The following is a 27,266-nucleotide window of genomic DNA, read 5'->3' as shown; positions in this document are numbered from 1 at the left end:
ATGGTGAGAGTTGAAGCCCAAATATTGCATTGTGAAGTCACAAGTAAAATAGGGGATATCAACTGCTATCTTACTATAGTGTATGGTTTTAACACTGTGGAGCACATGAGAGCACTATGGGAGAACCTGAAAGATGTAGTTGTGGGCATGAACAAACCATGGCTAGTAGCTGGAGATTTTAATGCAGTAATGTATCAAGATGATAGGATCTTTGGCAATCCAATCACTTATACTGAAATTAAGCAATATTCTGAGTGCATGCATGAACTATTTAGAACAGAAGTCCATTGGAGAGGAGATTATTATACATGGTCAAACAAGCAACAGAATAATGACAGAATATATAGCAAGATAGATAGGGCCTTTGGCAATCATGAATGGATGATGACATGGGGGCATTTGATAATGCAATATGATGAGACTTTCATTCCTAACCATGCACCTATGTTGTTAACAATGGTGTCTTCCAACAACAGCATCAAAGTTCCTTTCAAAATTTTCAATATATGGGTTGAGCATAAGGAATTCTTGGAGATAGTAAAGAAGGCCTGGCAGCAGACACAATCCACAAGTAAGATGAAGAATATATGGATGAAGTTGAAGAGTCTCAAACCAGTATTAAGGAGACCCAATAGTTTTACATATTGGGGTTTTATCGTATTGACTTTAACTTTGTTAGCTAGTGCAATTTTATCCAAAGAGAAGAAAATACCAAAAATAATTTTTTTTTAAAGTTTAGTATAAGATTTTTGATAATTAGTATTAAATGATTTTGCTTTCATATATATATATATATATATATATATATATATATATATATATATATATATATATTTGGTGCAGGTACATAGCTAATTATTGGTATGTTACTTTCTTTACTTTTGATTTTATTTCAAAAAAAAAAAAACCATATGACATGAAGACACATCATCACAAATGGACAAAATCCTATAACAACACAACATGCACAATTCTCACTTGCACTACATATTCACGTTGCATTCATCTGAGCATTCATTTTTAATTATCTTTGGATCACAATTGTATAGTATTAATTTTTCTATACACTACATGACACACACAATTTTGGGACCACACGGTTTGGCTCAGATTTCTAACTTCTTCCCCAAGAATATTCCAGGGACGGGGGAACAATAAGGGGACTCACTTTTTAGTATTTATAAAAGGGGGTGGGACAATTCTTAGAAAAGGGACATAAGAGAAAAATAGGGGAAAGAAAAGGGAAGGAACCCTGAAAACTCTTCTTTTTCTACACAAGGAACACAGCCGCAAGACCCCTGGAGGACCTTCTTCTTCACGGCCGACTCCCTTTCTTTCTCTCTCTCTCTCACAGCCAAACAACCACCCAAAGAACCCCACCCCCAGTCGTGACCTTCTTTTTCAACCAAGGAACACCCTTAATAGATACCAAAAACCCTAGACCCTTAAAAACAAGTCGCCGCTGCCATCTCCGGCGAGACCTCCATCTCCGCCGCATCTTCCTCATCTCTTCAAATCCGGCCACCACCAACAACCTTTCTCATCCACACCTAGCAGCGGAACTCAACAGAACCATCGTTGCTTCTTCTTCTTTCCCATTCTCAGCAGCCGCACAACCTAACAGGAGGAGAGTCAGTCCATGAAACTCTATTAAAATAACCTCCTGAAACTCTATGAAAATCTACTATAGAGCAGCCCCAAAAATACTAAAACAGATCCAACATCAGTCTCGAGCAAAGAGGTTCGAACTGGTTGAGGTTCGTCGAAGTCGCCGGCGCGGTTCACTTTTCTAGTCAGCGGTAAGCAGTAGGATTCTCTCGAAGTTTCTCTGTTAACATTAGAAATTTGCTCTCCGTGAGGTCCAATCTCTTTATCTTTTCTTAAATCCCTCATGTGATTTTTTGTTGATATGTTTCTGATATTGTTATCTTTTTGAAGTAATATGAAGTTCTGTGCATGTGCCATTATAGAAATTTGGGGCTTATCTTAATTAACGTGATTTAACTTTTATGGCTTCATTCATCAATTAAATGAAAGATTGAACTACTGAGTTAAGTTGGATAAAGGGAGCCATGAGATTTGAAATATAAAGGAAATAGAGTTGGGTTAATGTGACGTGATAATATTTCTGTTTCATTATTGCTAGTTTTTATTGACCGCTAGTAGCATGTTTAGGCCGACCACACTCGGGTAGGCAAATCGTAGGTCGCTTCTTTTGTTTTATTCGAGGCGAGAGGTCGTTTCCTTTAGTTTATTATTCGGGGAATGCCCTGCACAATTTGTATATATTTTATCCGTGGTATGCCCCGAAGTATTTGTATTTAGAGGCCGAAAGTAGAACTCGTAGTATTTTTATTTTAATTTTATTTTTCTTTTATTAGGTGGGAACGACCTCGAGCCTCTTGTTTGTTCATTTTTCTTTTCTCTGTTTATTTTTGCCTCATTTGAATATTTTAAAAGCCAACTAGATTGAGTACGCAACCGTACTAGTTATGGCGCTCGGGAAATGCCTAACACCTTCTCCCCGAGTCAAATAAACCCCCTTACCCTAGTCTCTGATGCAAACTGGTTTAAGAGTCAAATGTGTTTTGAAGGAAAATTGTTATTTTGAAAATGGTGACCTGGCACACCGAAACTAATGTCAGGTGGCGTCTCTGAAAAATCCTTCGAAATACAACATTTTTGTCACCTTTCAAAATTAAAAACCCTTTTTGAGCTTCAAAATTCTTTTTTATCTTTAAAGAGGGTTTAGTGAGGTTAAAAAAAAGGGTGTGACAGCTTTAGCGACTCTGCTGGGGAGTTGCAAGTTCGAGCTGGTACTTGATCTTGTTGGCTTTTAGGATATTTGATTGAGGTGTTTGTTTTATTTATTTGCTTTATTTATTTAGTTTGTTTGTCTTATTTCCTTATTTTGTTGGTTATTTGCTTATCGCTTTTCTTTATGTGTTACTGCTTTATAGACTGTCATCATTTGCATAACCAGGGGTCTTCTTTCTGCAGCAAGTCTTCCGGATTACGTTTGAGCGTACACGGCCTTTTTGTGAGTCACCCGTGTTTAGGGGGTGGGAGCATGGAGTGGGCGGACAGCTAGAGCAGCCGCCATCGACCACATGCCGCCCCGAATTGCCTTGTCTAGTGAACCCCAAACTTAGGTCAGCCTTTAGGTCATGCTTATTTGTATCATGCTTATTTGCATCATGTCATTTACACTTAGCAGGGCTCGGTCCCAGGCACTGTGTTCCTTTATATGAGGCCTATTCAAATTTTGTCAAAACGGGCCCGTGGCCCAAAAAGACATTCAATCATCCCTGTGCGATACATGTTGCATCTTTGAGGGTAGATAGGTCATTTGGCGGACTGATGTTTGGGAAAGAGGGTGAAATATAAAATGAAGCAAGTAGGGTCCAGTTATGATTTTCTTTCACAACTTTTTCAAGAAAAAGACCCAAAAAATTAAAAATTAAAAAAAAATCCAAAAAGATTTTGCACTTTCCCATCTATTTTCAAAAATAAAAAGAAAATCCAAAAGATTTTTACATTTTCCATAATTTTTCAAAAAGACAAAATATAGTTCTTCCAAATTAGTTGCATTTTTTTTAAAAATCTTTCTCCCATGTCCAATCTGCCCGAACTACGCATACCTGATTCTCATTTTTCGAGGCAGGATACGTAGACAGCCCACATAGAGTCCGGTCTTCCTAGTAAGTCTTAGATTCTTGACTTCGCAGGGTCTTAACCAAATCTTGCATGTTTAGCCACATTTGGCCACATCGGCCGTTTTTGCAAAATAGGGCTATTTTCTCAAAGAAGTTTACCCTGTCTTAGAGCCCTAAGTCTACAACAAGGTGTCCTCTTTGTTTAAGTTCTATTCCTGTTGAATTTGCATGCATAGCCATTTTTGGCCACATAGGCCATTTTTGCAAAATGGGGTCATTTTTGCAAAGTAACTTTAGATGTTGTGATTCCCTCATGTGTAAGGCCATATAGGCCTTGATGAGGTGTTTCCTTATTGTGTTTTGCACTTTTAGTCACTGTTGACTACTTAAGCCTTCTTGCAAAAACAACCTCATTTATGACTTGAATGTGTCCAATAGGATGTGTTATGGCCTCAAATAGTGTCTCGAATACCTAATTATATTTGGTCTTATTTTTCTCATTCATGCATGGATCCATATACCAGAGCTCGAACATGACAGATATCCCAAGGCCATTGCATTTGGGAGCTTGTTTGAAGAGACTCTTTATATTTTGAGTATGTTTCCATGTTTCCTTTTATTTTCTAGTCTTGTACTAGTAGTTTTGAGTTTTTTAGGTGGTGTAAGAGTTGTCAAGTCTTTTTCATCGTACTTCCCATTTGTATTTGAAAAAAGATAGTTATAAATGGAAATCCAAAAAGATTTTTTGTTTTTAGCTTATTTTGTTCATTACTTTTCCAGAACTACGCTTGATCTGATTCATGGGGGACATGATACGTAGGCAACCTACATAGGGTTCGATCGAATCATTATTAAAAAAAAGAGAGAAAAAAAGGAAAAAAAAAGAAGAAATCGTGGAAGTGAGAAGTGAGATGAAAGAAAAGAGTGTTTATCAGAAAGAAACGAGAGGAAAGAAAAGAGAAGATTGAAATGAACAAAATTGGGATGATTCCAAATGACCTTTTGACACTCGAAGTCACTCTAGAACTGCTAATTGTTGCTAGGTGCATTGTACGCAATGTGATATTTCTATCTGATAAATGTCCTAACGCTAACATGTTTGCTTTGTTTTGCTCTTTTTGTTACTTTCATTGTTATCATAACAGAGGGTGGTTAGTTTGTGGTACTTTGGTGATTCATCCATACAGTACAAGGTCAAAGATCAAGGTAGCCATGGCTAGCAAAGACTTGGACATAGGAGTTGTTGACCCCTCGAGGGAGATTGTGGAGTCAAAATCTGAATTGAAAGAGGGGGGTCCAAAGGCTGAAACAACAAATGTCCGAAATGTGTCAAGCATGGGTCAATGGTCAAGGACCACCCCTTTCTTATATTTTCCCAGACTTTACACCCATATCGACTACTACCACTCCGATTTCATTGTCTGATCAATTCTATCCATTTAGGTTCAGTCTTTATCCCAATTGTACGACTATAGCTGGAATTTATATTGTGCACCCCTAAAGTGTGCCATTGACAACCAATCAGACAACCACTATAGTTATGCCTATCTCTACTATCCCACGGCCGACGGTGGTGCAGAGGAAAACTCATGAGTCATAATTTGCTACCCAACAAGAACAATACCACTCTCTTGAGTATCACTCTTACCTATTTGATCTTCCTACAAAGATTGAGAAGCCTACCCGAAAGATAGCACCGGAAGAAATAACCCAAAGACTAAAAGGTTTAGAACAACATTCGAAAAACATACAAGGGCTGGCAGGTTAGAAGAGTATTGTCTTCAAGGATCTATGTATGTTCCCCGATGTTCGTTGCCACTTGGTTTCAAGACTCCCAAATTTGAAAAGTATGATGGACATGGAGACCCTATAGCCCACTTGAAAAAGTATTGCAATCAACTAAAAGGTACGGGAGGAAATGAATAATTACTGATGGTTTATTTTGGGGAAAGCCTTACAAATGTAGCCTCCGAATGGTTTATGGGTCAAAACTCATCTTGCTGGTATGTCTGGGATGACATGGCCCAGGACTTTGTCAAACAGTTCCAATATAACATTGACCTCGCCCCAGACCATAATTCCCTTTCAAATCTGAAGAAGAAACCAATTGAAAGTTTCAAGGAATATGCCATTAAATGGAGAGAACAAGTAGCTAGAGTTAAGCCACCCATGGATGACCACGAGCTAATCACTGTCTTCCTTCAGGCTCAAGAGCCTGATTACTTTCAAAACATGATGTTCGCAGTTGGCAAATCATTATCGGAAGCAATCAAAATGGGAGAAATAGTGGAGAATGGCCTTAAGACAGGCAAAATTATAAGTCAAGCAGCTCTCAAAGCTGCAACTCAGGTTGTCCAAATTAAATCTGGTAATTTTAGTGGCACGAATGAGAAGGTTGAAGAAATCATGATGACATCAGGGTCGAGAAGAGGTCCTAGAACAACATCTCGAAGGTATGACCAGCCTCGTTTGTTTTTTGACGATTCCCCTGAGAACCCACAATACTCTGTTGCTCCACCCTAGTATGTTGTCCAGCCACCAAGACACCCCAGAAGGCGAACGCCAGCACCACAAAATCTCCACTAACCTCCATAGAATTTTCAAGTGCCCCATAACCCACATCCAAGCCAGGGGTATAGAGGTAAACAAAGGTTGAAAGATAATTTTACAGCGATAGGAGAGTTTTATATAAGCTTTTTTGAGAAATTAAAGCATTATGACCTGATTGCACCTATTCCTCCGAATCATGTGGACCCGCGTGCAAGAATCTTTGACCCTTATAAAATGTGTGAATACCATTCCAATGCCCAGGGGCACAATGTTGAAAGTTGTCGGGATTGTAAGCACGTGATTTTTGCCCTATATGAGAATTACTCCCAAAAAATTCAAAATAAAATGATTTTTCTTGGTGTCCAATTTTGAGAATTTTTGTGACATTTTTGGATAATTATTTGTATTTGTCTGTGCATGTTTATTTGCTAAATTAATAAAAAATACAAAAATATGTCGCATTTTGCTTGTAGGATTTAATTATACAATTGTTAGTAATTAAGTTTGTTTTACAAAAATTAAAAATTAACAAAAATAGGCATCTTTTGCATTTTTAGCATTTAATGTCCAAATATACAATTTTATGTTTAATTATTACTTAATTGTGCGTTAATTGTTATTGGGAGTTAATTTGCGCTTTTATAACTTAATTTAGTTCTTAATAATAATTTAAGGATTTTTAGAATTTAGTTTTAGAAAAATAAAAGAAGAAAAGAGAGCAAAAATACAAAAAATCGGAATTGGGCCTCTTCTTCAATTTCAAACCACAGGCCCAAAAAATTGCCCAACCTTCCCCATGACCCGGTCCATTTCAAACCGGGTCGACCCAGTCCATAACCCAACACCCCTATTATCTTACATTTCAAAAAACAAAACAAAAGAAAAAAACCCTAAAACTAACCTACACTACCCGCCCCCCCCTCTCTTTCTCTTCTTCTCCAAGACCACAAACTCTCCAAGCTTAGCAGCCATGGCTGCTGCCTGTTTCCCTCCCCCGTCGTCCCCTTCATCCTCCGTCAACACACACATACACAACACATCCACCCTCATCCCCACGACGTCCCCTTCGCTGATTGTTGCTGTTTCGTCCATAACACGGCCATGGCCGACTTTTGCTTGCTTCGCCCAAGTTTATGCTTCATCGACACAGGCAGCCATGGCTGCCATTATTTTGTTTTCGTATCGTTGTCGACCACAACACAACCACCTCAGCAGCCAACGCCTCGCATCCAAACGATCACCATCTCCATCTCCGAGCAGCCATGGACGACCACCAAAGCTCCCATGTCCGTCGAGCATGCTCAGCAGTAGCAGCTGCTACTGCTTCACTGCTGCGTGGCTGCGTCTTCTGTTGCATCGTCTGCTTCTTCTACTGCTGCTGCCCGTCGAGCAGCTGGTTCAAAGAAACCCAGTCGCGGCTGCTTCATCTTCTTCGTTTCGTCGAGCTCGAGTTGAGTGGTCGAGCTCCAGCCATGGACGTGAGGCTTCGCTTCACTTGTCTCCATCCAAACGACCAGCTGCTACTGCTTCTTCTTCGCTACGTCCAAACAGACCCCATTGTTGTTGCTTCACGTTTGCTTCACCTCCTTCAGTTGCTTCTTAGGATCGTCTCCGTCGTTTGTTCGAGTTCGTCGTTGGTCAGTCGTTGTTCGACGTTTCGATCCGGTTAGTGGATTTTGAGTTTTACATTTTGTCCGTATTTTGTTTTGATATTCTCAAATCTAAAATCGGGAAATTTTTGTTTTGTTTCGTGTTCATTGTTTTGTTAATTTTTCAGTTTGTCTCATATTTGTTTTATTGTTCTTGTTTATTGTTTAGGTAGAAATTGTTAGTTTAATGTTTGTTAGATTCAAATTGAAATTTAATTAATTATTTCTTCAATTTGTTTCATGTGTTTTATGTATTTTTTCAAAAATTGTTAACGTTGTTTAAATCATTTGAATCCGTCACGTTTTGTTGTTTAAAATAGATTTTAATGCATGTTTATTCTTTGTTTGAAGTTCATCTAGTTATTTAACGTGAGTTTGTTTTGTTTTTGATTTGTTGATTTAGTTTGAATCATGTATTGTGTTGTTAATGTTGTTATTTCCTTGCCCATCCATTTTTGGTCTATGTTAACCAGGATTGGTTCCCAATATGGTTAATTTATTTCCATTAATTTGATGTTGTTCATCTGTGTTCATATGATTTGTTGTTGAATTTGCTGAGAAATTGGTCATATTGGCTATATTTTGGTTGAGATTGATTAGGTGAATTGGTTATAGCTGATGGGGTAGTTTGGTAAATTGCAGTACGTTCAGGGGTAAAATGGTAATTGCAATAAGGTCGGAGGGGTAGTTTGGGAATTGAACATTTTGAATAATTCTTTATGTTAAGCATGAGGGACAAAATGTAATGGGGTGTGGGTGATATAATTGTTTAATATAATGGGGGACAAGACATAATATAGTGGGGGGGAGGGGAATATTGTAATTGTTTATGGTAGGCATGGGGAACAAGATGTAATGAGATAGTTTGATATATTTGTTTAATGTAGTGGGGGATGAGTGGGAAGATAGTGAGTTTGGTAGGAGAAAGTGTGATTTTATTAATTGATTAAAGGGTTTGGGATGTGATATAAATAAAAGACTTGAATCAGATTTCAGGAGAAGAATACGGAGAAAAGAGGACAGAGAATAAAAAGAGGACAAAATACAGAAGAAAATTTGAAGAGAGAGGAAATTCCGAAAAATACTAAGACTTCAGAAAATAAAAAGAAAAGCATTCTGGAAATTCAAAAGAAGAATAGTATACACCTGATATACAATCCAAATATTCTGATATACGGATTCAGAAATTAAGGGTTAAACACTAACTAGTCTTTCAAAATCTGAAAAGATTCCCTTTGCTTCTGTCCGTTGATTGTTGTTGGTATTTTTGGATTTTTGTCTTGATTTTAAAATCTGTCACTAAGTTTCTCGTTGCTGGTTGTTACTGGTTGCTGGGGTTGCTGTTGTTGTATGCTACTGAATTTCTGCTGATCTCCCTTTTCTTTTGCTTCCAATATCAGGTACACAACTGACACGCTGATTATTGTAAACTGAAACAGGAAGCATGAATACGAAAATGAAGAGTTGAAGTTCTAAATTTATTTTAATTATATTCTGAATTTTATTTGTATATATAAATTATTTAGCTTACAAAAATTAGAATCATGTAGCTATTTAATATATATAGTGGAACATCTGACAATAGCTTAACGGATGAACTATCTATATATTGCCTAAAAATAAATAAAATGGTGTAGTAACTCCGTCTAGTTAAAAATCAAACGAATAGGCCATTTCGGAACCTGGTAGGAATATTGTTTAGATAAATAATATTGGTTAATTTCAGCATGTAAATGGTCTAGGATTAAAATTAGATTGCTAAGTTTTCTTTTAATTTGACAAACTGAGAACATGCCCAGTATAATGTAACTAGGTAGTAACATGTGAATAAGACGGCCCAGGTCTAGTTTTATGTCATACACGTTGGGCCTGGGCCCGCAGTGGCAACGGACTGTCCTGTTTGCATCATTTTCAGATTTTATGAATCATATTCGAAACTCATCTATAACAACTCAAGCATGTAAATAAATTAAGACATTTTCCCTTTTATTTTGTAGAGACAAATTTAATAAGAGAAAAATGTAGGCATTTTAGGACTGTCTTTTAAAAATAAATGAGATGAGCCTCGCCCAATAAAATGCACCAATTGCAGGGCCCTCAATAAATGTTTAATTGAATATTTAGAATTCGGGATGGACTGTTTAGTGAATTCCACGGTCTTGCCCAGAAATAATAATACGCTAATTGCTTTAGGCACGATTTTAATAATCATTCATTCCTAAACTCGGGTGCGCATTTATGCGACCCAAATCCAAATCCCAAAACATTGAATAAAAATATGTTCCGGATCGCGGGTGTATTTTATGTGACGCAATCCAAAGACATGTTTTTAAACGATGTTCACATTCTTTTAAAAATATAATAATAAAAGCGGTAAAGAGTTAAAAATTTGCAGATGAGCTCACAATTGTATAAAAATCAGATATTTAAGCCAAATATGACAGTTGAGCGACCGTGCTAGAACCACGGAACTCAGGAATGCCTAACACCTTCTCTCGGGTTAACATAATTCCATATATGGATTTTTGGTTCGCAGACTGTAATACAGAGTCATTCTTTTCCTCGATTCGGGATTAAAATTGGTGACTTGGGACACCCTAAATCTCCCAAGTGGCGACTCTGAAATAATTAAACAAATTCCGTTTCGATTGTCCTTTAATTGGAAAAAACTCCCTTCACCCCTCGCGGGGGCGGAAAAAGGAGGTGTGAGAGGGATTTGAAAAGAGAAATAGAAAGGAAGATCCAGGACAAACTTATTGTGATCCAAGACAGTGATGCCCAAAATATCATGCAAAATCCTTTACCTGCACATGATGATGCACACTCAGTGGGGATGATACGTGGTGACAGGAAGTATGAGAATCCTCTTGGGAACTTGCTGATTGAAGTTAATGATATTGAAATTGGTGAAGGTCCCAGTAATTTTGATGTGCAACACAGCGGCTAAGATGTTGAGCTTGGTTTGGAAAGACACTCCTTTCTTGGCTAGCCAAGGAGGAGTTTTGGTGATTTATTTTGTTGTCATTTCCGTTGTCCGGGTTATTTCAGGGTTGTAATTCGAATATTGTCTTATGGCTCAAACCCTTCTTCTTCTTATTTTGTCTAGTTCGTTTAGTGGTAGTAACTTGTCTAGTGTCATCTAGGATTATTCCAGGGGTGTAACCTATGTCTATTTTGCTTGTTTGTTCAAACCGTTTTCACCATCTGTCTAATGCAATCTCTTATTTTCTGTTAGTTCTAGTCAGTTTTTGTTTAGGTCATTTTTTCTTTTATAGTTCTTTTTATGCTGACTCTAGTGACATGACCTGCACGCATAATTCTCAGCCTGGTCTTGAAAGTTAGTCTAATCATGAAGCAATGGCACAGTTTTGAATATGATAAAAGGATGCATCTGAGGAAACAAGTAAAGATTCACGCATTCTGAGATAACCTAAAGCTTAAACTGAGTGAAACTGAGGCAGTTAGTCTAGGAAATCAAAAGGTTATTAAGAGCATACAACAAGGAAATGTCTCTCAAGCAATTTGAGTTTGATCAGTCAGTGATCAAATGCATTCTTCCATATCAAGATAAGGTTGAGTCAAGTCTACTTCGAACTAGAAAGAGTCATTCATTGGGACAAAGGTATTGCCCATTGGCACTTTTTGTTTGTGTTGATGCCATCAATAGATACTATGTATGACTTCTTTGCTTATCTTCGATTGCATGTTTGTACTTGTCATTCTTAAAGTTTGGTATGACAAAGGCATTTTATTCTGCTACCCAAACACTTTTATCTTTTGCTACCCCTTTTGAGCCTTAATTTGTTTTATTTTATACCCCTCTTTTGGAATTAGAAGCAGAGTTAGGAACTAGAAAAGATAAAGAAAAGGAGAAAAAGAAGAAAGAGAAAGTAAAAGAAAAAAAAGAGAAAAAAAGGAAAACAAAAAGAAAGAAAAGGAAAAGAAAAATAATAAAATAATCTAACTTTGTATTGGAACTATGTTCGAACTGATTTCTTTTAAGGATACGTAGGCAGCCTTACTCTGAGGTTCGGTCCCATGAAAGCAAAAATCCAAAAAAAAGGAGAAAAAAGAAAAATAAATTCCTAGACTCCAAGAAACTGGGGCAGAAGTTTTAATTTTGCCAAAAGATTTGGTTCCAAAAGTTATAATTTTGAACCCTTTCATCTTAAATTATTTTGAGCCTTTATGCCACCCTTTCTTTCCAACCCTGTCCAAAAGCCTACATTACGGTCGAAAGAAAGACCTTCCGACCAATCTTTGAGGATGCCAAATAAAGTGTGTGGTGAAAGTATGGTCTTCCTGCATCATGGGTAATACCGTAGTTCTCATTGCAAAGAGAGAAAATGATAAAATGGGAGAGTCTTATAGGTGAAAACCTTCATGGGCACCGTAACGCGACTGTGAGTTGAGAAAAAGCAAAATGAGAGAGGTTTGATGGTGAAAACTCTTCAGGGCACTATAAGTCAATTGAGGATTGTGGATCAAATAGGACAATTGGAGCGCTGAAGCCCAGTTTCACAACTTAGAGGCATAAAAAGGGTTGAAGATTAGACTCGCTTGATAGATCAAGCCGCTTAATCCAAAATGCATGTCATAGTCAGTGGGGATGGCCTTCAAATCAGATTAGTTTCTACTTTGTTCTTTTTCCTGGTAAAAGTTTTTTCTTGTTAGATACCATCTCTTCTCGTTTTTTCCTTATCTTGCTCCTCTCGTTTTGTTTGAGTCCCTTTTGAGTCTGTTTTTGTCGAAACAAGTGAGAAATAAAATCAGAATCTTCTAGCAGCTTTTTAATCACACGAAGCCGATGTCTTCCAAGCACATCAAATTGTCATAAGACGCATGAAAATAGGGGGTGTACTTATTTGGCGATAATAGATATTCTTTGGGATTGAGGTAAAATGCAAAGATTTGGTAAATGATAGAATACAAGGGCAATGTATCGGGTATAAGGTATTGGATTTGAACGACTCAGGAATATTTCTTGTGATAAGGGCGGTCCGGAAAAGCGATCGGCCGATAGCAAGCACTGTCTTCCAAGTTGATCGTGACAAGTGCAAGAGAAATCGCCCTTGTAGTCAAGGCCACAAACTAACCACCACATTTTAAACTCACAAATTTTCTTTGTTTGAAACATAAACAAAGCAGTGCAAGCAAGTTGGTTCAAAAACAAAAAAAAATAAAGAAAAAGAAAAAAAGGAGAGAAGAGCCGAGAAAGAGAAGTTTCTTAAATCTTTGCCTTTATCTGTCTTGCTAGTGTGCATAAAATGTTGTCATTGCTCTTCGCATTTTTCCTCCTAGGATAAAAGTCCTAGTCTGAGGGATTTTCCTCCCAATAGAAATCTTAGTCTGATGAATTTTTATCCTAAGATAGAAAACCTAGTCTAATAAATTTTCTCCTAGGATAGAAATCTTAGTCTGATGAATCTTTCTCCTAAGATAGCAAAAATGGATCTAGTCTGATGAATTTTCTCCTAGGATCGAAGTCTTAGTCTGATGAACTTTTCTCCTAAGATAGAAGACCTAGTCTGATGAACTTTCTCCTAGGATCAAATCTTAGTCTGATGAATTTTTCTCCTAAGAAAGAAGATCTAGTCTGATGAACTTTCTCCTATGATAGAAATCTTAGTATGATAAATCTTTCTCCTAAGATAGCAAAAATGGACCTAGTCTGATGAATTTTCTCATAGGATCGAAGTCTTAGTTTGATGAATTTTTCTCTTAAGATAGAAGACCTAGTCTGATGAACTTTCTCCAAGGATAAAAATCTTAGTTTGATGAATATTTCTCCTAAGATACCAAAAAAAAAAAGACATAGTCTGATGAACTTTCTCCTAGGATCAAAATCTTTGTCTGATGAATCTTTCTCCTAATATTAAAACCTAGTCTGATGAATTTTCTCCTAGGATAATAATTTAAAAAAAAAGGAGGTCCGAATTTGAAAAAAAAGGGTCAATTTCAGTTTTCTTAAGTTATTAATCTTTAGTTTTCTTGAAATTAGGGGTCCCGCCTGGAGAATAGAGTCAGTTTTTACTTTAGTCAAGCTTAGTTTATAGTTTTCCGCAAGCTCAATCTTAAATCTAGGAGACGCACTTCCTAGCCTGGGTCATTCAGGTTTTATTCTTAGCATATGCACTTGCTAGTCAAATATTCTTGGTTTTACTCACAGGAGACACACATCCTAGTCGAGACTTTAATTTACTCTCATCATTGCATCAATAGCATAAGTGGTTTACAATTTTGCTAACAACTCACAAATCTTTCTAGTGCAAACTGGGACAGAAAATTTTGTTTGTTTTGTTGTTTTGACTGCAGGCACCCACCTGGAGAACGAGGGAAGACATTTCAGAATTCATTTCAGAGTCATTTCAAGTTTCAAGTCAGTAGCAGGCGCCCACCTGAAGAACGAAGGAAGTCATTTCAAAATTTAATTCAAGTTAGAAGCTCACCTCAAGAATGCGAGTCGACATTCTGAGATGACCAAAAGAAGAAGTCTCAATCCAGAATGTAAGAAAAAGAAAAAGATAAAAAGAAGAAAAAGTAAATCCAAATGCAGAAGCAGATGAAAGATGTGAACTGCTCAAGACAGGGTTGAAGTTACGAGCACTGCATGTCCGATCTTGATCCAAAGAAGTCGTGAAAGAATGAATCAGTACCTGCAACTAGCAAGCATCAAGGTTCAAATCAAAGTTTGCATGAAGAACCATTCAAGATTCAAGATTAAAATTTAGTAGACTTATAGATAGGAATCTTGTAACTCATAGCTTACAGGCTTGCTTAGTTCTTTTAGATTTTGATTTGATGTAATAACATGACCCCGGACCGAAACCTCGACGGCACCTCAATCGGCTCTCCACCTCGGTAAACTCCGTCACTCTTCCTACTTCTGAACTATACGTGACCTGATTCCTTTATAGCCAAGGATATGTAGGTAGCTCAGATACCAGGGTTCGGTCACATTCTCTTTTCACTTAGTTTTTGGTCTCTCTAAATAAGGGTCGGGTCATAAAAACCTGTCTCGTCATTCTTTATCTGAAAACTCTTCGTGTTTTCAGTCAAAGAGGGGCAGTTGTAGACATGTAAGTTTTGAGTTTTAACTCTCCCTAAGATTTTACATATTTTAGCATTTAAATATTTAGTTTAGACATAATATCACTATTTCAACTAGTTTTTACTTTTTTACTTTATTTTATCATAAAATAAAAATTGCAAAAAATATTTTCTTTTATTTTAGCTAATTGATATTTTGTGTATTTACTTTTATTTTATCTTACTTTTGAACATGCTTTTTTTACATATTGGGGTTTTATCGTATTGGCTTTAACTTTGTTAGCTAGTGCAATTTTATCCAAAGAGAAGAAACACCAAAAATAATTTCTTTTTAAAGTTTAGTATAAGATTTTGGCGTAATGGTTTCCTGACCACTTAAACGTGTATCGGTTTGTAAAGCCGATACATGAACTTTTATTTTTCCCATTTGAACACTTCAACTTGACGGAGTGAATATTAATAAACACATTTGACCATTGACCAAGCCTATATAGAAGTGGCACAGCTGACATGGCTAAATTGTGTGCAAATCACGCTGCCAAAGCGCGTGCATAGTTTTATTTCTATTAAAAAAATATTAAAAATAGAATAAAATATAAATAAGAAAGAAAAAGGAAAAGAAGCAAAATATTTCTCTCTTCCCTGCTCTTTTCCCCTCTCCTCCCACCTCTCTCATCTTCCCAAGCAAACTCTCAGCCCCATTCTGTAATTTTTTTTTATTTTATGATAGGGTTAAATGCAGTGGTTGAAGTTAGCTGGAGCTTCAGGAATAATCCTAGTGGTTAGGTTTGCTCCATTTCACAGAAGCTTCGGTGAATGACTACAATGGTGAGAAATTCGTGAGCAAAGGCAATGCATTTGTTGTCCACGGCAGCAGCGAAGGAATTTACGCTTCTATTCCTAACTTCACTGATTCTTCTTCTTCCTCTGACTCTTTCATTCGGTAATCACTCTCTTCAGAATGCAATTTATCCAGATCTGTGTGAAAAATGTTAATGGATGTTACAGTGTTGCCAGCAAGGCTGACCTTCAGTTGAGTGAAGCACAAATAGCTTTGCAAGTTTTGGCTACTAATGGCTTATTGGAGGTAAAATTTCTGATCCTTTTTTATGTTTGAAGATGATAATGTTACTAATTTGTAACGTCATTTTTTTTAATAATATAGGACCTACAAATCCACATGTCATATAATAAAGACCAAACATGTGACATGGCATTCATGTCAGCGCGATTGACGAACACGCTCAGCAGAAAGTGTTTATTAGTATTCATTCCGTTAAGTTGAAGTGTTCAAATGAGACAAATATAATTTCATGTATCGGTTTTACAAACTGGTACAAGTTTAAGTGGTCAGGAAGTCATTACGCCTAAGATTTTCGATAAGTAGTATTAAATGATTTTGCTTTCATATATATATATATTTGGTGCAGGTACATAGCTAATTATTGGTATGTTAGTTTCTTTACTTTTCATTTTATTTCAAAAAAAAAAAAAAGAAGAGAAAAGACCAAATGACATGAAGACACATCATCACAAATGGACAAAATCCTATAACAACATAACATGCACAATTCTCACTTGCATTACATATTCACGTTGCATTTATCTGAGCATTCATTTTTAATTATCTTTGGATCACAATTGTATAATATTAATTTTTCTATATACTACATGACACACACAATTTTGGGACCACACGGTTTGGCTCAGATTTCTAACTTCCTCCCCAAGAATATTCCAAGGACGGGGGAACAAGAAAGGGAATCACTTTTTAGTATTTATAAAAGGGGGTAGGACAATTCTTAGAAAAGGGACACGAGAGAAAAACAGAGGAAAGCAAAGGGAAGGAACCCTGAAAACTCTTCTTCTTCTATATAAGGAACACAACCGCAAGACCCCTGGAGGACCTTCTTCTTCACGACACAAAAACGACCGCTGCCAACTCCCTTTCTCTCTCTCTCACAACCAAACAACCACCCAAAGAACCCCACCCCCGGCCGTGACCTTCTTTTTCAACCTAGGAACACCCTTCAACATATACCAAAAACCTTAGACACTTAAAAGCCAGCCAGTGTCGTTGTAATTGTCACACCTCCTTTTTCCGTCCCTTCGGGGGTAGTAGGGAGTTTTTTCCAATTAAAGGACAGTCGAAACGGGATTTAGTTATTTATTTCAGAGTCGCCACTTGGGAGATTTAGGGTGTCCCAAGTCACCAATTTTAATCCCGAATCGAGGAAAAGAATGACTCTGTATTACAGTCTGCGCACCAGAAATTCGGATAAGGAATTCTGTTAACCCGGGAGAAGGTGTTAGGCATTCCCGAGTTCCGTGGTTCTAGCACGATCGCTCAACTGTCATATTTGGCTTAAATGAGTTTTATACAATTATGAGCTCATGTGCAAATTTTATCTTTTTACCGCTTTTATTATTATATTTTTTTTTAAAAAAAATGGGAACGTCGTTTAAAAAACATGTCTTTGGATTGCGTCACATAAAATGCACCCGCGATCCGGAACGTATTTTTTATTCAATGTTTTGGGATTTGGATTTGGGTCGCATAAAATGCACACCCGAATTTAAGAAAGTAAGCTTATTAAAATGCGCGCCTAAAGCAGTTAGCGTGTTATTATTTCTGGGTAAGGCCGTGGAATTTTGCTAAACGGCTCATCCCAAAGTCTAATTAATTTTAATTAAACATTTTATGAGGGCCCCGCAATCTATACATTTTATTAAGCGAGGCTCGCCTCATTTTATTTTTAAAAGGACAATCCTAAAATACCTACATTTTTCTATTGAAATCTGTCTCTACAAAATAAAAGAAAAAATATCTTAATTTATTTACATGCTTGAGTTGTTATAGATGAATTTTGAATATGATTCATAAAATTTGAAAATGATGCAAACATGACAGTCTGTTGTCACTGCAGGCTCAGGCCCAACGTGTATGACATAAAACTAAACCTGGGCCGTCTTATTCACATGTTATTACCTAGTTACATTATACTAGGCATGCTATCAGTTTGTCAAATTAAAAAAAAACTTAGCAATCTAATTTTAATCCTAGACCATTTACATGCTGAAATTAACAAATATTATTTGACTAAACAATATTTCTACCAAGTTCCTACTAGATGGCCTATTCGTTTGATTTTTACTTGACGGAGTTACTACACCATTTATTTATTTTTTGGCAATATATAGATAGTTCAATCGTTAAGCTATCGTCGGATGTTCCACTATATGTATTAAATAGCTACACGATTCTGATTTTTTGCAAACTAAATAAATTATACATACAAATAAAATTCAGAATATAATTAAAGCTAATTCAGAATTTCAACTCTTCATTTTTCGTATTCATGCTTCATATTCGGATTACAATAACCAGCGTGTCAGATGTGTACCTGATATTGGAAGTAAAAGAAAATGAAGATGAGAATCAGCAGCAGTAATAACAATACAGCACAGCAGCAACAATCCAGCAACAAGTAACAACCCAGGAACAGAGTTTGCAAACCGGTGGAGTATTAATCCCAAAACAAAAACTTCAAGCTTTTATGACACAACAACAATTAATGTTAATTTCAAACAATGAAAGAAAACAGAATATTTTTAGTTTTTTTATTTGAAAGTTTAAATATTTTTTCGGAATTTTCTCTCTCTTAAATGTTCAGCCCTTTTTTTCTCTCTCTTATTCTCTTTCTGTCAGATTTTTTCCTCTCTACCTGTCTGTTCTTTCCCTCCCCCTCTATATCTGTCCAAGACCTCCTATATATATCACATCCCATAAATCTTTTAATCAATTAAAATCAACCTATTTTCTCTACCAAACCCATTATCTTCTCACTCATCCCCATTACATTAAATAAATATATCACACCACCCCATTATATTTTGTCCCCCATGCCTAACATAAACAAATACAAGATTACCCCCACTAAATTTTGTCTTGTCCCCCTTTTATATTAAACAATTATATCACAACCCACCCCATTTCATTTTGTCCCCCATGCTTAACATAAAGAATTACAAAATGTTCAATTACCAAACTACCTCTCCGACCTTATTGCAATTACCATTTTACCCCTGAACGTACTACAAATTACCAAACTACCCCATCAGCTATAACAAATAATTAATCAAACTTAACCAAAATATAGACAATATGATTAATTTCTAACAATGTTCAAACAACAAATTTCATGAACATGATTTCTTCAACATTTCAACAACAAATCACATGAACACAAATTGAACAACAAAGAACAACTAAAATTTGATTGAATAATATTTTAGCAACAAACAAACCTATTTTCCGATTCAACAACAACAACAACAAACAAGTATATTCAGATTTCTAAATTCAATAATATTGAACTTAAAATCAACCCTAACAACATTACAACCAACAATTCCTATACTAAACTTAAACAAGATTATGAGACAAATTCAATAAATAATCATAAATGATAAACAAGAAATCAAACTATACAAATTTCGGATTCAAGATCAACCAAACAAAGTATGAACATGAATGAAAATATTCAATAACAATAACAAACAAACTTTGTTCAAACTTCGAATTAAACTTAAACAAAACAAATAAACATATTCAAATCACTAATCTTCAAATAATCAACTAATTTTTCTTAAATTAAATCCAACAAAACTTATAACAAAGATGCATGATCCAAAAATTAAAACCAAAACATAACTTCTCATTATATTACTAAATTAAAAACGAACTTCAAACAAGATGAACACTAACTAAATCTATATTAACAACAAACAACGGATTTGAACGATTTAAACTAATACCTTTCTATATTAAAACTAAACTAACAATTCCTTTTTACAAAAATAAATAAAATTAACATGAAACAAAATGAAAAACAATTAATTAAATTTTCATTTGAATCTGAAAATTAAACCAACAAAACACATGAACAAACTAAAAAAATTAATTCAAGCGATAGACATGAACAAAACAAATATTTACCGATTTTAGATTCGAAAATATCAAAATAAAATACGGACAAACATAAAACTCAAAATCTACTAACCGGATCGAACGACATACGTACGGACTGTTTTGACGACCAAAGCATCGAACGAATGACGATGAACTTGGGTAGAAACAATCTGTTCGGAAATGAATCTCGCACCAAGATAACTTGACGCCGAAGACGACCGAAGAAAGGACGACCAAAGAAGCGTGGCAGCCCGCCACAAGAAGATGGATGAAGCGGAAGGCAGCAGCACCCCGGAGAAATAGTGGTCGCTGCTGCAGCGTCGCCTGGGCCTTGAACGTGAAGCAGCTGGGGCACGTTTGGTTGTTTGGATGGAGGAGATGAAGGCAGAAGAAGCAGCTCAGAGGAAGGCAACCATGGCGATGAGCCTCGACGAAGCTGGAACAGCAGCGTCGGGGCAGCAGCAGCGGTGGCGCGACAGGTTTTGGTCGTGACGAAGCAGCGGCGACGGGGCTTCGAACAACAGAAGGAGCAAATAGCGGGCTGGTCGATGCGGCAAGCAGAAGCAACTGGTGGTGACGATGGACTGTTTTGACGGAGAAGATGAAGCTCGACCAAACGACGACGAACTGGAGCAACCATGGTGGACGAAGAAGATGAAGTGCTTGGGCAGCAGCTGTTTGGACGTGAAAGAGCAGAAGCAGCGGGTTGTTTGGACGACGAGGGTGTGTCGAAGAAGAAGGTAAAAGGCAGCCATGGATGCTTGGGGTGGTTTAGTTTTGGAGAAGAGGAAGATGGAGGGGGGAGGCGGATGTTAGTGTTAGGGTTTTTGTTTTCTTATATTTTTTTTGTTTTTGTGTTTAGACCAAAAAAATGAAGAAGGGGGTTGGGTATTGGGTTAATGGGGCGGACGGGGTCGACCCATGTGGAGATGGACTGGGTCATGGAGAAGGTTGGACAATTGTTTGGGTCTGGGGTTGAATTTTGAAAAAGTGGCCCAATCCGATTATTCTTTGTATTTTTGTTCTCTTTTCTTCTTTTATTTTCTAAAACTAAATTATAAAAATACTTAAATTATTATTAAGAACTAAATCAAGTTATAAAAGCGCAAAGTAACTCCCAATAACAATTAACGCATAATTAAGTAATAATTAAGCATAAAATTGTATATTTGGACATTAAATGCTAAAAATGCAAAAAATGCATATTTTTGTAATTTTTATTTTTTGTAAAACTAATTTAATTACTAACAATTGTAGAATTAAATCCTACATGCAAAATGCGACATATTTTTTTATTTTTTATTAATTTAACAAATAAGCAAACACAGACAAATACAACTAATTATCCAAAAATATCACAAAATCTCACAAAATTGCACACCAAGGAAAATCATTTGATTTTGAATTTTTTGGGAGTAATTCTCATATAGGGTAAAAATCACGTGCTTACAGCTGCCCCTCTTTGCCCGGAGACACGAAGGGTTTTCGTGCAAAGATAAAGCGAGCGATTTTTGCCCATCCGAGTACTCCGTGTGAAGCATTTTTGAAAAAGATTTAACCGAACCTTTGCTTCAAAGGTTTCCTACATATCCCTGGCTAAAGGGGAATCAGGTTAATGTAGTTCGGGAAGTTTTGATAGCTGGGACTACCATGGGACTGCAATGTTACTGTTGTTGCATGCTGTTATCACTGCTTACCGATCTCCTTGTTACACCGTGTTTAAAAGAAAACAAGAAGCTAGGCTAGACTGTAACTTGTTCTTGTTGCCTTGCTTTCTTGTCTGCTTGCGTTTCCTCCGGTGCTTTTCTTCCGATGCTTTTCTTCCTTTTGACTCATGCACTTGAGTTTGTGTTGCGACCTCTTGTTGCAACTTTTTGCTTCCCGGTGCTGGGGATTTTTATTGTTTCCTGTTGGGGATTCCTGTTGTAACCCTTTGTTTTATTGTCCTCTGACTTGATCTTGAAACGTATGCCTCTATTTTATAGGCGGGCTCCCAACTTCAATACTTGAAAATTAATGCTGAATGTATTCCTCTGTTATCTGGGCGGGCTCCCAACTTCAATGCTTGAAATGTAAAGACTGAAATGTATTCCTCTGTTATTATGGGCGGGCTCCCAACTTCAACACTTGAAATGTAAAAACTGAAATGTATTCCTCTGTTATTATGGGCGGGCTCCCAATTTCAACACTTGAAATGAAAAGACTGAATGTATGCCTCTGTTATCTGGGCGGGCTCCCAACTTCAACTCTGGAAATATAAAGACTGAATGTATGTCTCTGTTATCTGGGCGGGCTCCCAACTTCAACACTTGAAAAGAAAAGACTGAATGTATTCCTCTGTTATTATGGGCGGGCTCCCAATTTCAACACTTGAAATGAAAAGACTGAATGTATGCCTCTGTTATCTGGGCGGGCTCCCAACTTCAACACTTGAAATGAAAAGACTGAAATGTATGCCTCTGTTCTATGGGCGGGCTCCCAACTTCAACACTTGGAATAAAAAGACTGAAATGTATGCCTCTGTTCTATGGGCGGGCTCCCAACTTCAACACTTGAAATGAAAAGACTGAAATGTATGCCTCTGTTCTATGGGCGGGCTCCCAACTTCAACACTTGAAATGAAAAGACTGAAATGTATGCCTCTGTTCTATGGGCGGGCTCCCAACTTCAACACTTGGAATAAAAAGACTGAAATGTATGCCTCTGTTCTATGGGCGGGCTCCCAACTTCAACAACAACTTTAAAAATAAACGTCAATCCTCTCTTTAGGCGGGCTCCTGACTTCAACCAATAAATCGTCATTCTGTTATTCAGGGGGGCTCCTGACTTCAACCAATACTTGAACTGTGTGTCTCCGTTCTTCAGGCGGACTCCTGACATCAGACTTGAAAAGTGTAAGCACGTGATTTTTGCTTCACGAACAATCACTCCAAAAGAAATCAAAATAATTGCAAATGGCCTCGCCGTACAAATTTTCAATTTTTATGTGACATGCGCTGGTAGCCCTTTGTATTTATATCCATTTTTCATTGAATCTTATCAAATAAAAATACAATAAGTATGTCGTGTGTAATCGGGCCGTAATTCGGTTTTTAAAAGAAAATTCACAAAAAAATATGCAGTTTTTACTTTAGGCTGTGATTTAACCATTTCTTTTTAAATTCTAATATATGTGTGTTAATCGTTGTAGGTGTCACCCAATATGTGTATAAGCTTATTTTAATTTTTACATTGTTTTAGGAATTTTTGTTTAATTTGTTGAATTAAAAAGGGGAAGGAAAATCGGTTTGGACCCCAAAAATTAGGCCCAAAGCCAATGCAAAGACCCGGTCCAGACCAGGCCTGCCCAGGCACCTCCCGAAACGACGCCGTTTCAGGCAAATCGATCTGAGCCGTCTAAGCCTCTTGATCCAACGGTCCACATACGCACCCGTGACCCGACCTGTTTAGGCGGTCCAACCCAATCCATCCCTTAAACCCAAACGACACCGTTTCAATACCAAACGGCTTCGTATCACCCCTCACCATCAGATCCAAGCCGTTGAGATCATCTGATCTAACGGCTCAGATCTAAACCCCTAGACCATATATAAGCCTTTCCTTACACCCCACGCCCCCTATACGAACACCCCATCCCGTCGTCCCCAAGCTCAAACTCAGACCTCCCATTAGAAACCCTAGCCGCCCCATCTCCCTCGCCATTAAAGCCGGCGGCATGGACGCCGGTGGCCACCTCCTGAACACCCTAGGACCACCTCACTGTCCTAAACATGGATCTGCTATCCATTTGCCTCGAATCACCTTCCTTCGTCTCGAATCTTCATTTGAAGATTTGAGTAGAAACTCTGATCTATACCAAACCACCCCATCTTCATACCTGACACTCCCCTGACCCTCCTCGTGACCAAACCAAACTTGGTTTGGTCCGAATCTACCTACAACTCCCAAAAACCCTGATCTGAGAATCCAAAACCTAGAACACGGATAGCCTTGAAATCCAGCCGACCTTAACAAGGGTTCGAGGTCTAATAGACCTTAATCAAGGTGTTCTCATGTGAGAACACCCTGATTAAAGTTTGTTTGGCCTCAAATGGTCAAAGCTAAGTCGGACTTGGGTCATTTCGGTTTAAACTTCCCCAGTAAGTGTTCTCTTTCCTTTTAGTTTTGATTGAGTTGTCAGCATGGTTTGTTGTGATTGTTTGTTATTATCTGTTATTTTTCCTGATTTCTTCCATCTCTAGCAAAGACCTTTTATTTGGTCGGTTGATTTTCTATGTGTGTTCTGAATGTACTCTGTGATATACATGCTCGTCAATTAGATTAATCGTCAAATAAGTTAACTCATATAGGTTCCCAGTAATTGAACAAAAATGTTTTAAGTCATTCGGGACCCTGTACGTGTTGTTTATATGAGCGACTGATTATTACCTGTTATATTTAGTATAGTCGACTCGATAAACGTCGTCGATTAGTTTTCTATAACTAATGGATCAAATGAGCTAATAATTTCACATGACTAATTGAACCTTGTCACTGACTGAATGCCCGACATCGTCTGGAATGAGTTTGTTTGCATTGCAAAAATGACTGAAAAGGTACAGTCCAGGGCAGTCCTGAATTTGAACTTTCATGAGTTCAAAATGCCCTGATGCTGCAATGGGCAGGGCAGTAATAATCAAGGTTAAACAGGGGTAGTCTGGGGTTTGAAAAGGACAGAAAAGCTTAGTTTAAATGAGCTGACAAGTAGGGTACTAAATTAGGATTAAACTAATGCCAATGGGGAACAAGACACAAGAGTATGGGTTTAAAATGAATACTAAAATGAGCCCATAATCCTTGATTAAAGAATAAACCAGGCGTGGGGAACAAATGGCTGGCACCAAAAGATGTTTAGGCATGGGCTTAAAGGGAATGGGCAGTCTGCAAGTGGAGGGATCCAGGCAGCTTAGCTGCACTGGGTCGTATGGCTTATAAATAGGCCATTTCAGAACTTAAAGAGGGCTGGAAAATTTTGAGTCTTAAGAGAGGTCTTGTGAGCTTAAAGAAAAATTGAAAACACAAGGAAATTTCTAGTAAACACTGTAACCAAAACACTGTCTGAAAGCTACAGAAGAGTTTGTATTTGGTCAAGTTGTCTCGGCCAAGTTCTGTTGTTTACACTGATTGAGCTGCTTGTGATTGTTGGACTGCTGGTGTTGTTGCATAAAACACTCTGTTATTTCTGTTTGTTTCACTACTCTTTTCTGGGATCACTTGTTTGGTGCTCGACCATCTGTTGGTTTTCTTTGTTCTGGAAATTGTTGCTGGTTGTCTGTGGACTGTGGAAAACACTTGTGATTGTTGATTTGTTGCTGTGTATCTGTTATTGATGTGTTCACTGCATACTGCCCAGCTGATCATTCCTTTCTTCTTTGTCCTCGATACCAGGTACACAACCAATGCACTATCAAATGTAATTGGGACATTGAGCATGAATACAAATAGAAAAAGACTTGAAGTTGACTTTCATACATAGATTGTTATATTAGATATCATGTACTATACGATAATTTTCATTCCTGTATTGACAATAGAAGCAGCCTGTATGCCCAGTGTATATCAATATAGATTAGCTAAATGATAGTTTACATATGTATGCTGATAGGTGAAAATATTCCCAATGAAATAGGTTGCATCTCAGACTTAGTTTTACTTTGTAATATGTTCTGTAATGTATGCCAAGCATGAAAACTGTACATCATTAGCTAAGCTCTTTCTCTTCTGATAAATGGTCTCATATAACTAGTAAACCACATGTTAAGACAAAGAACCAAAAGCTTGCAATCTCAACCTGATGAAGGTCGAGCCCAGGTCAAAACAGACCAAACAGACCCGCCCCGGATAAACAGTGTCCCAGGTCTGGCCCATTCCGCATGAGCTGGATTTGGGCCCATAATGTTCGATCAGCGGCCCGTATGCATGGTTGCGTTTCCTTACTCCGTAAAAGCATTTCGGACCCTGCTATAAATAATCTGCAAGCATGCAATTAACTAGGACTATTTCTGTTTTCAATTAGTAGAAACAAAATGCGACAAGAAACGTAGTTGCTATAGGATATCCTTTAAAAATAAAGACGAGATGAGCCTCGACAAATAAAAACGCATGAGCTGCGGGGCCCTCGTTAAATGTATATTATCGAAGCATTCAGTTTCCAGGATGGGTCGTTTAGCAAATCTCACGGCCCTCCCAGAATAATAACGCGATAGTCTCTTTAAGCGCGTACTTAATAATGTTATCTCCTTAAACTCGGGTGCACATTTATGTGACCCAAATCCCAATCTCAACGGAATCGAAATGTGTCTCTAACCACGGGTACATTGATTGTGGCGTGGTCTGAGATGCATTTCCATGACGTTGCAAATTCTTTTCATAAGGAATGAGACGAGCCTCGACAAACAAAAATGTACAAAGTGCGGGGCCCTCTAAATGTATATATATAAAATACTTAGAATTCGGGACATGCCGTTTAAGCGAATTTCATGGCTTTCCCCAAAATAACAACACGCTAGTTGCTTTAAGCGCGCCTTTAATAATTTATTTTCCTTAACTCGGGTGCACATTTATGTGACCCAAATCCAAATCTCAACCGAGTCGAGATATGTCAATAATCACGTGTACATTGATGTAACGTGATTCGAGGTATGTTTTCGCGACGTTGCAATTCCTTGTAAAAATAATAATAATGATAAAAGCGGTTAAAAGATAAAATTGGCACATAAGTTCATATTTGTATAAAATCAGATAATCAAGCCGAATATAACAGTTGAGCGACCGTGCTAGAACCACGGAACTCGGGAATGCCTAACACCTTCTCCCGGGTTAACAGAATTCCTTACCCGGATTTCTGGTACACAGACTGTAATATGGAGTCATTCATTTCCTCGATTCGGGATCAAAATTGGTCACTTGGGACACCCTAAACCTCCCAAGTGGCGACTCTGAAATAAATAAACAAATCCCGTTTCGATTGTCCTTTAATTGGAAAAAACTCCCTTGCGCCCTCTCGGGTGCGGAAAAAGGAGGTGTGACAGCTCTGGCGACTCTGCTGGGGATTTTTGTATGCCCAGAACCACTGGTTCAGGGTTAAGAATTCGAGCTTAGAGTAATTGTTATTATTTGGCTTTATTTATTATCTGATTTTTACATGATGTATGCCTAATGTGCTAAATGATGCTTTTACCGCTTTAATATTATTTGAATTGTGAATATATACAACTGTTACGAAACCCCCTTCTTTCTGAGTCTTCTGAATTTATGGTGTACACGTGCACGTGACCCACCTTTCTGTTAAAGTCATACCAAATAAGACGGAGTTGGGACAAGTAACTAGGCCGGGCAGACTTTCGTGCT

At 37.4% G+C, this 27,266-nt stretch overlaps 1 protein-coding gene across 1 annotated transcript; it reads left to right on the top strand.

Annotated features, from left to right (window-relative positions):
* Positions 1-4,876, top strand: LOC138888523 (uncharacterized). Its single transcript, XM_070170397.1, has 2 exons — positions 1-615; positions 4,802-4,876. Exons 1-2 carry the CDS (start codon positions 1-3, stop codon positions 4,874-4,876), a joined length of 690 nt encoding a protein of 229 aa, XP_070026498.1.
* The last annotated feature ends 22,390 nt before the right edge of the window (positions 4,877-27,266 follow it).

The sequence above is a fragment of the Nicotiana sylvestris genome, chromosome 3 (genome assembly GCF_000393655.2).
Source record: "Nicotiana sylvestris chromosome 3, ASM39365v2, whole genome shotgun sequence".
Lineage (NCBI taxonomy): Eukaryota > Viridiplantae > Streptophyta > Magnoliopsida > Solanales > Solanaceae > Nicotiana > Nicotiana sylvestris.
Note: the sequence above shows the minus strand (reverse complement) of the source record. Positions and strands in the feature narration are given on the sequence as shown.

Bases quoted from the DNA above. Each gene is read 5' to 3' on its own strand.
- LOC138888523 (XM_070170397.1), top strand. From the start codon at position 1: ATGGTGAGAGTTGAAGCCCAAATATTGCATTGTGAAGTCACAAGTAAA. The intron at 616-4,801 runs GTATTAAGGAGA...TTATCATAACAG, and splicing joins AGTTGAAGAGTCTCAAACCA to AGGGTGGTTAGTTTGTGGTA.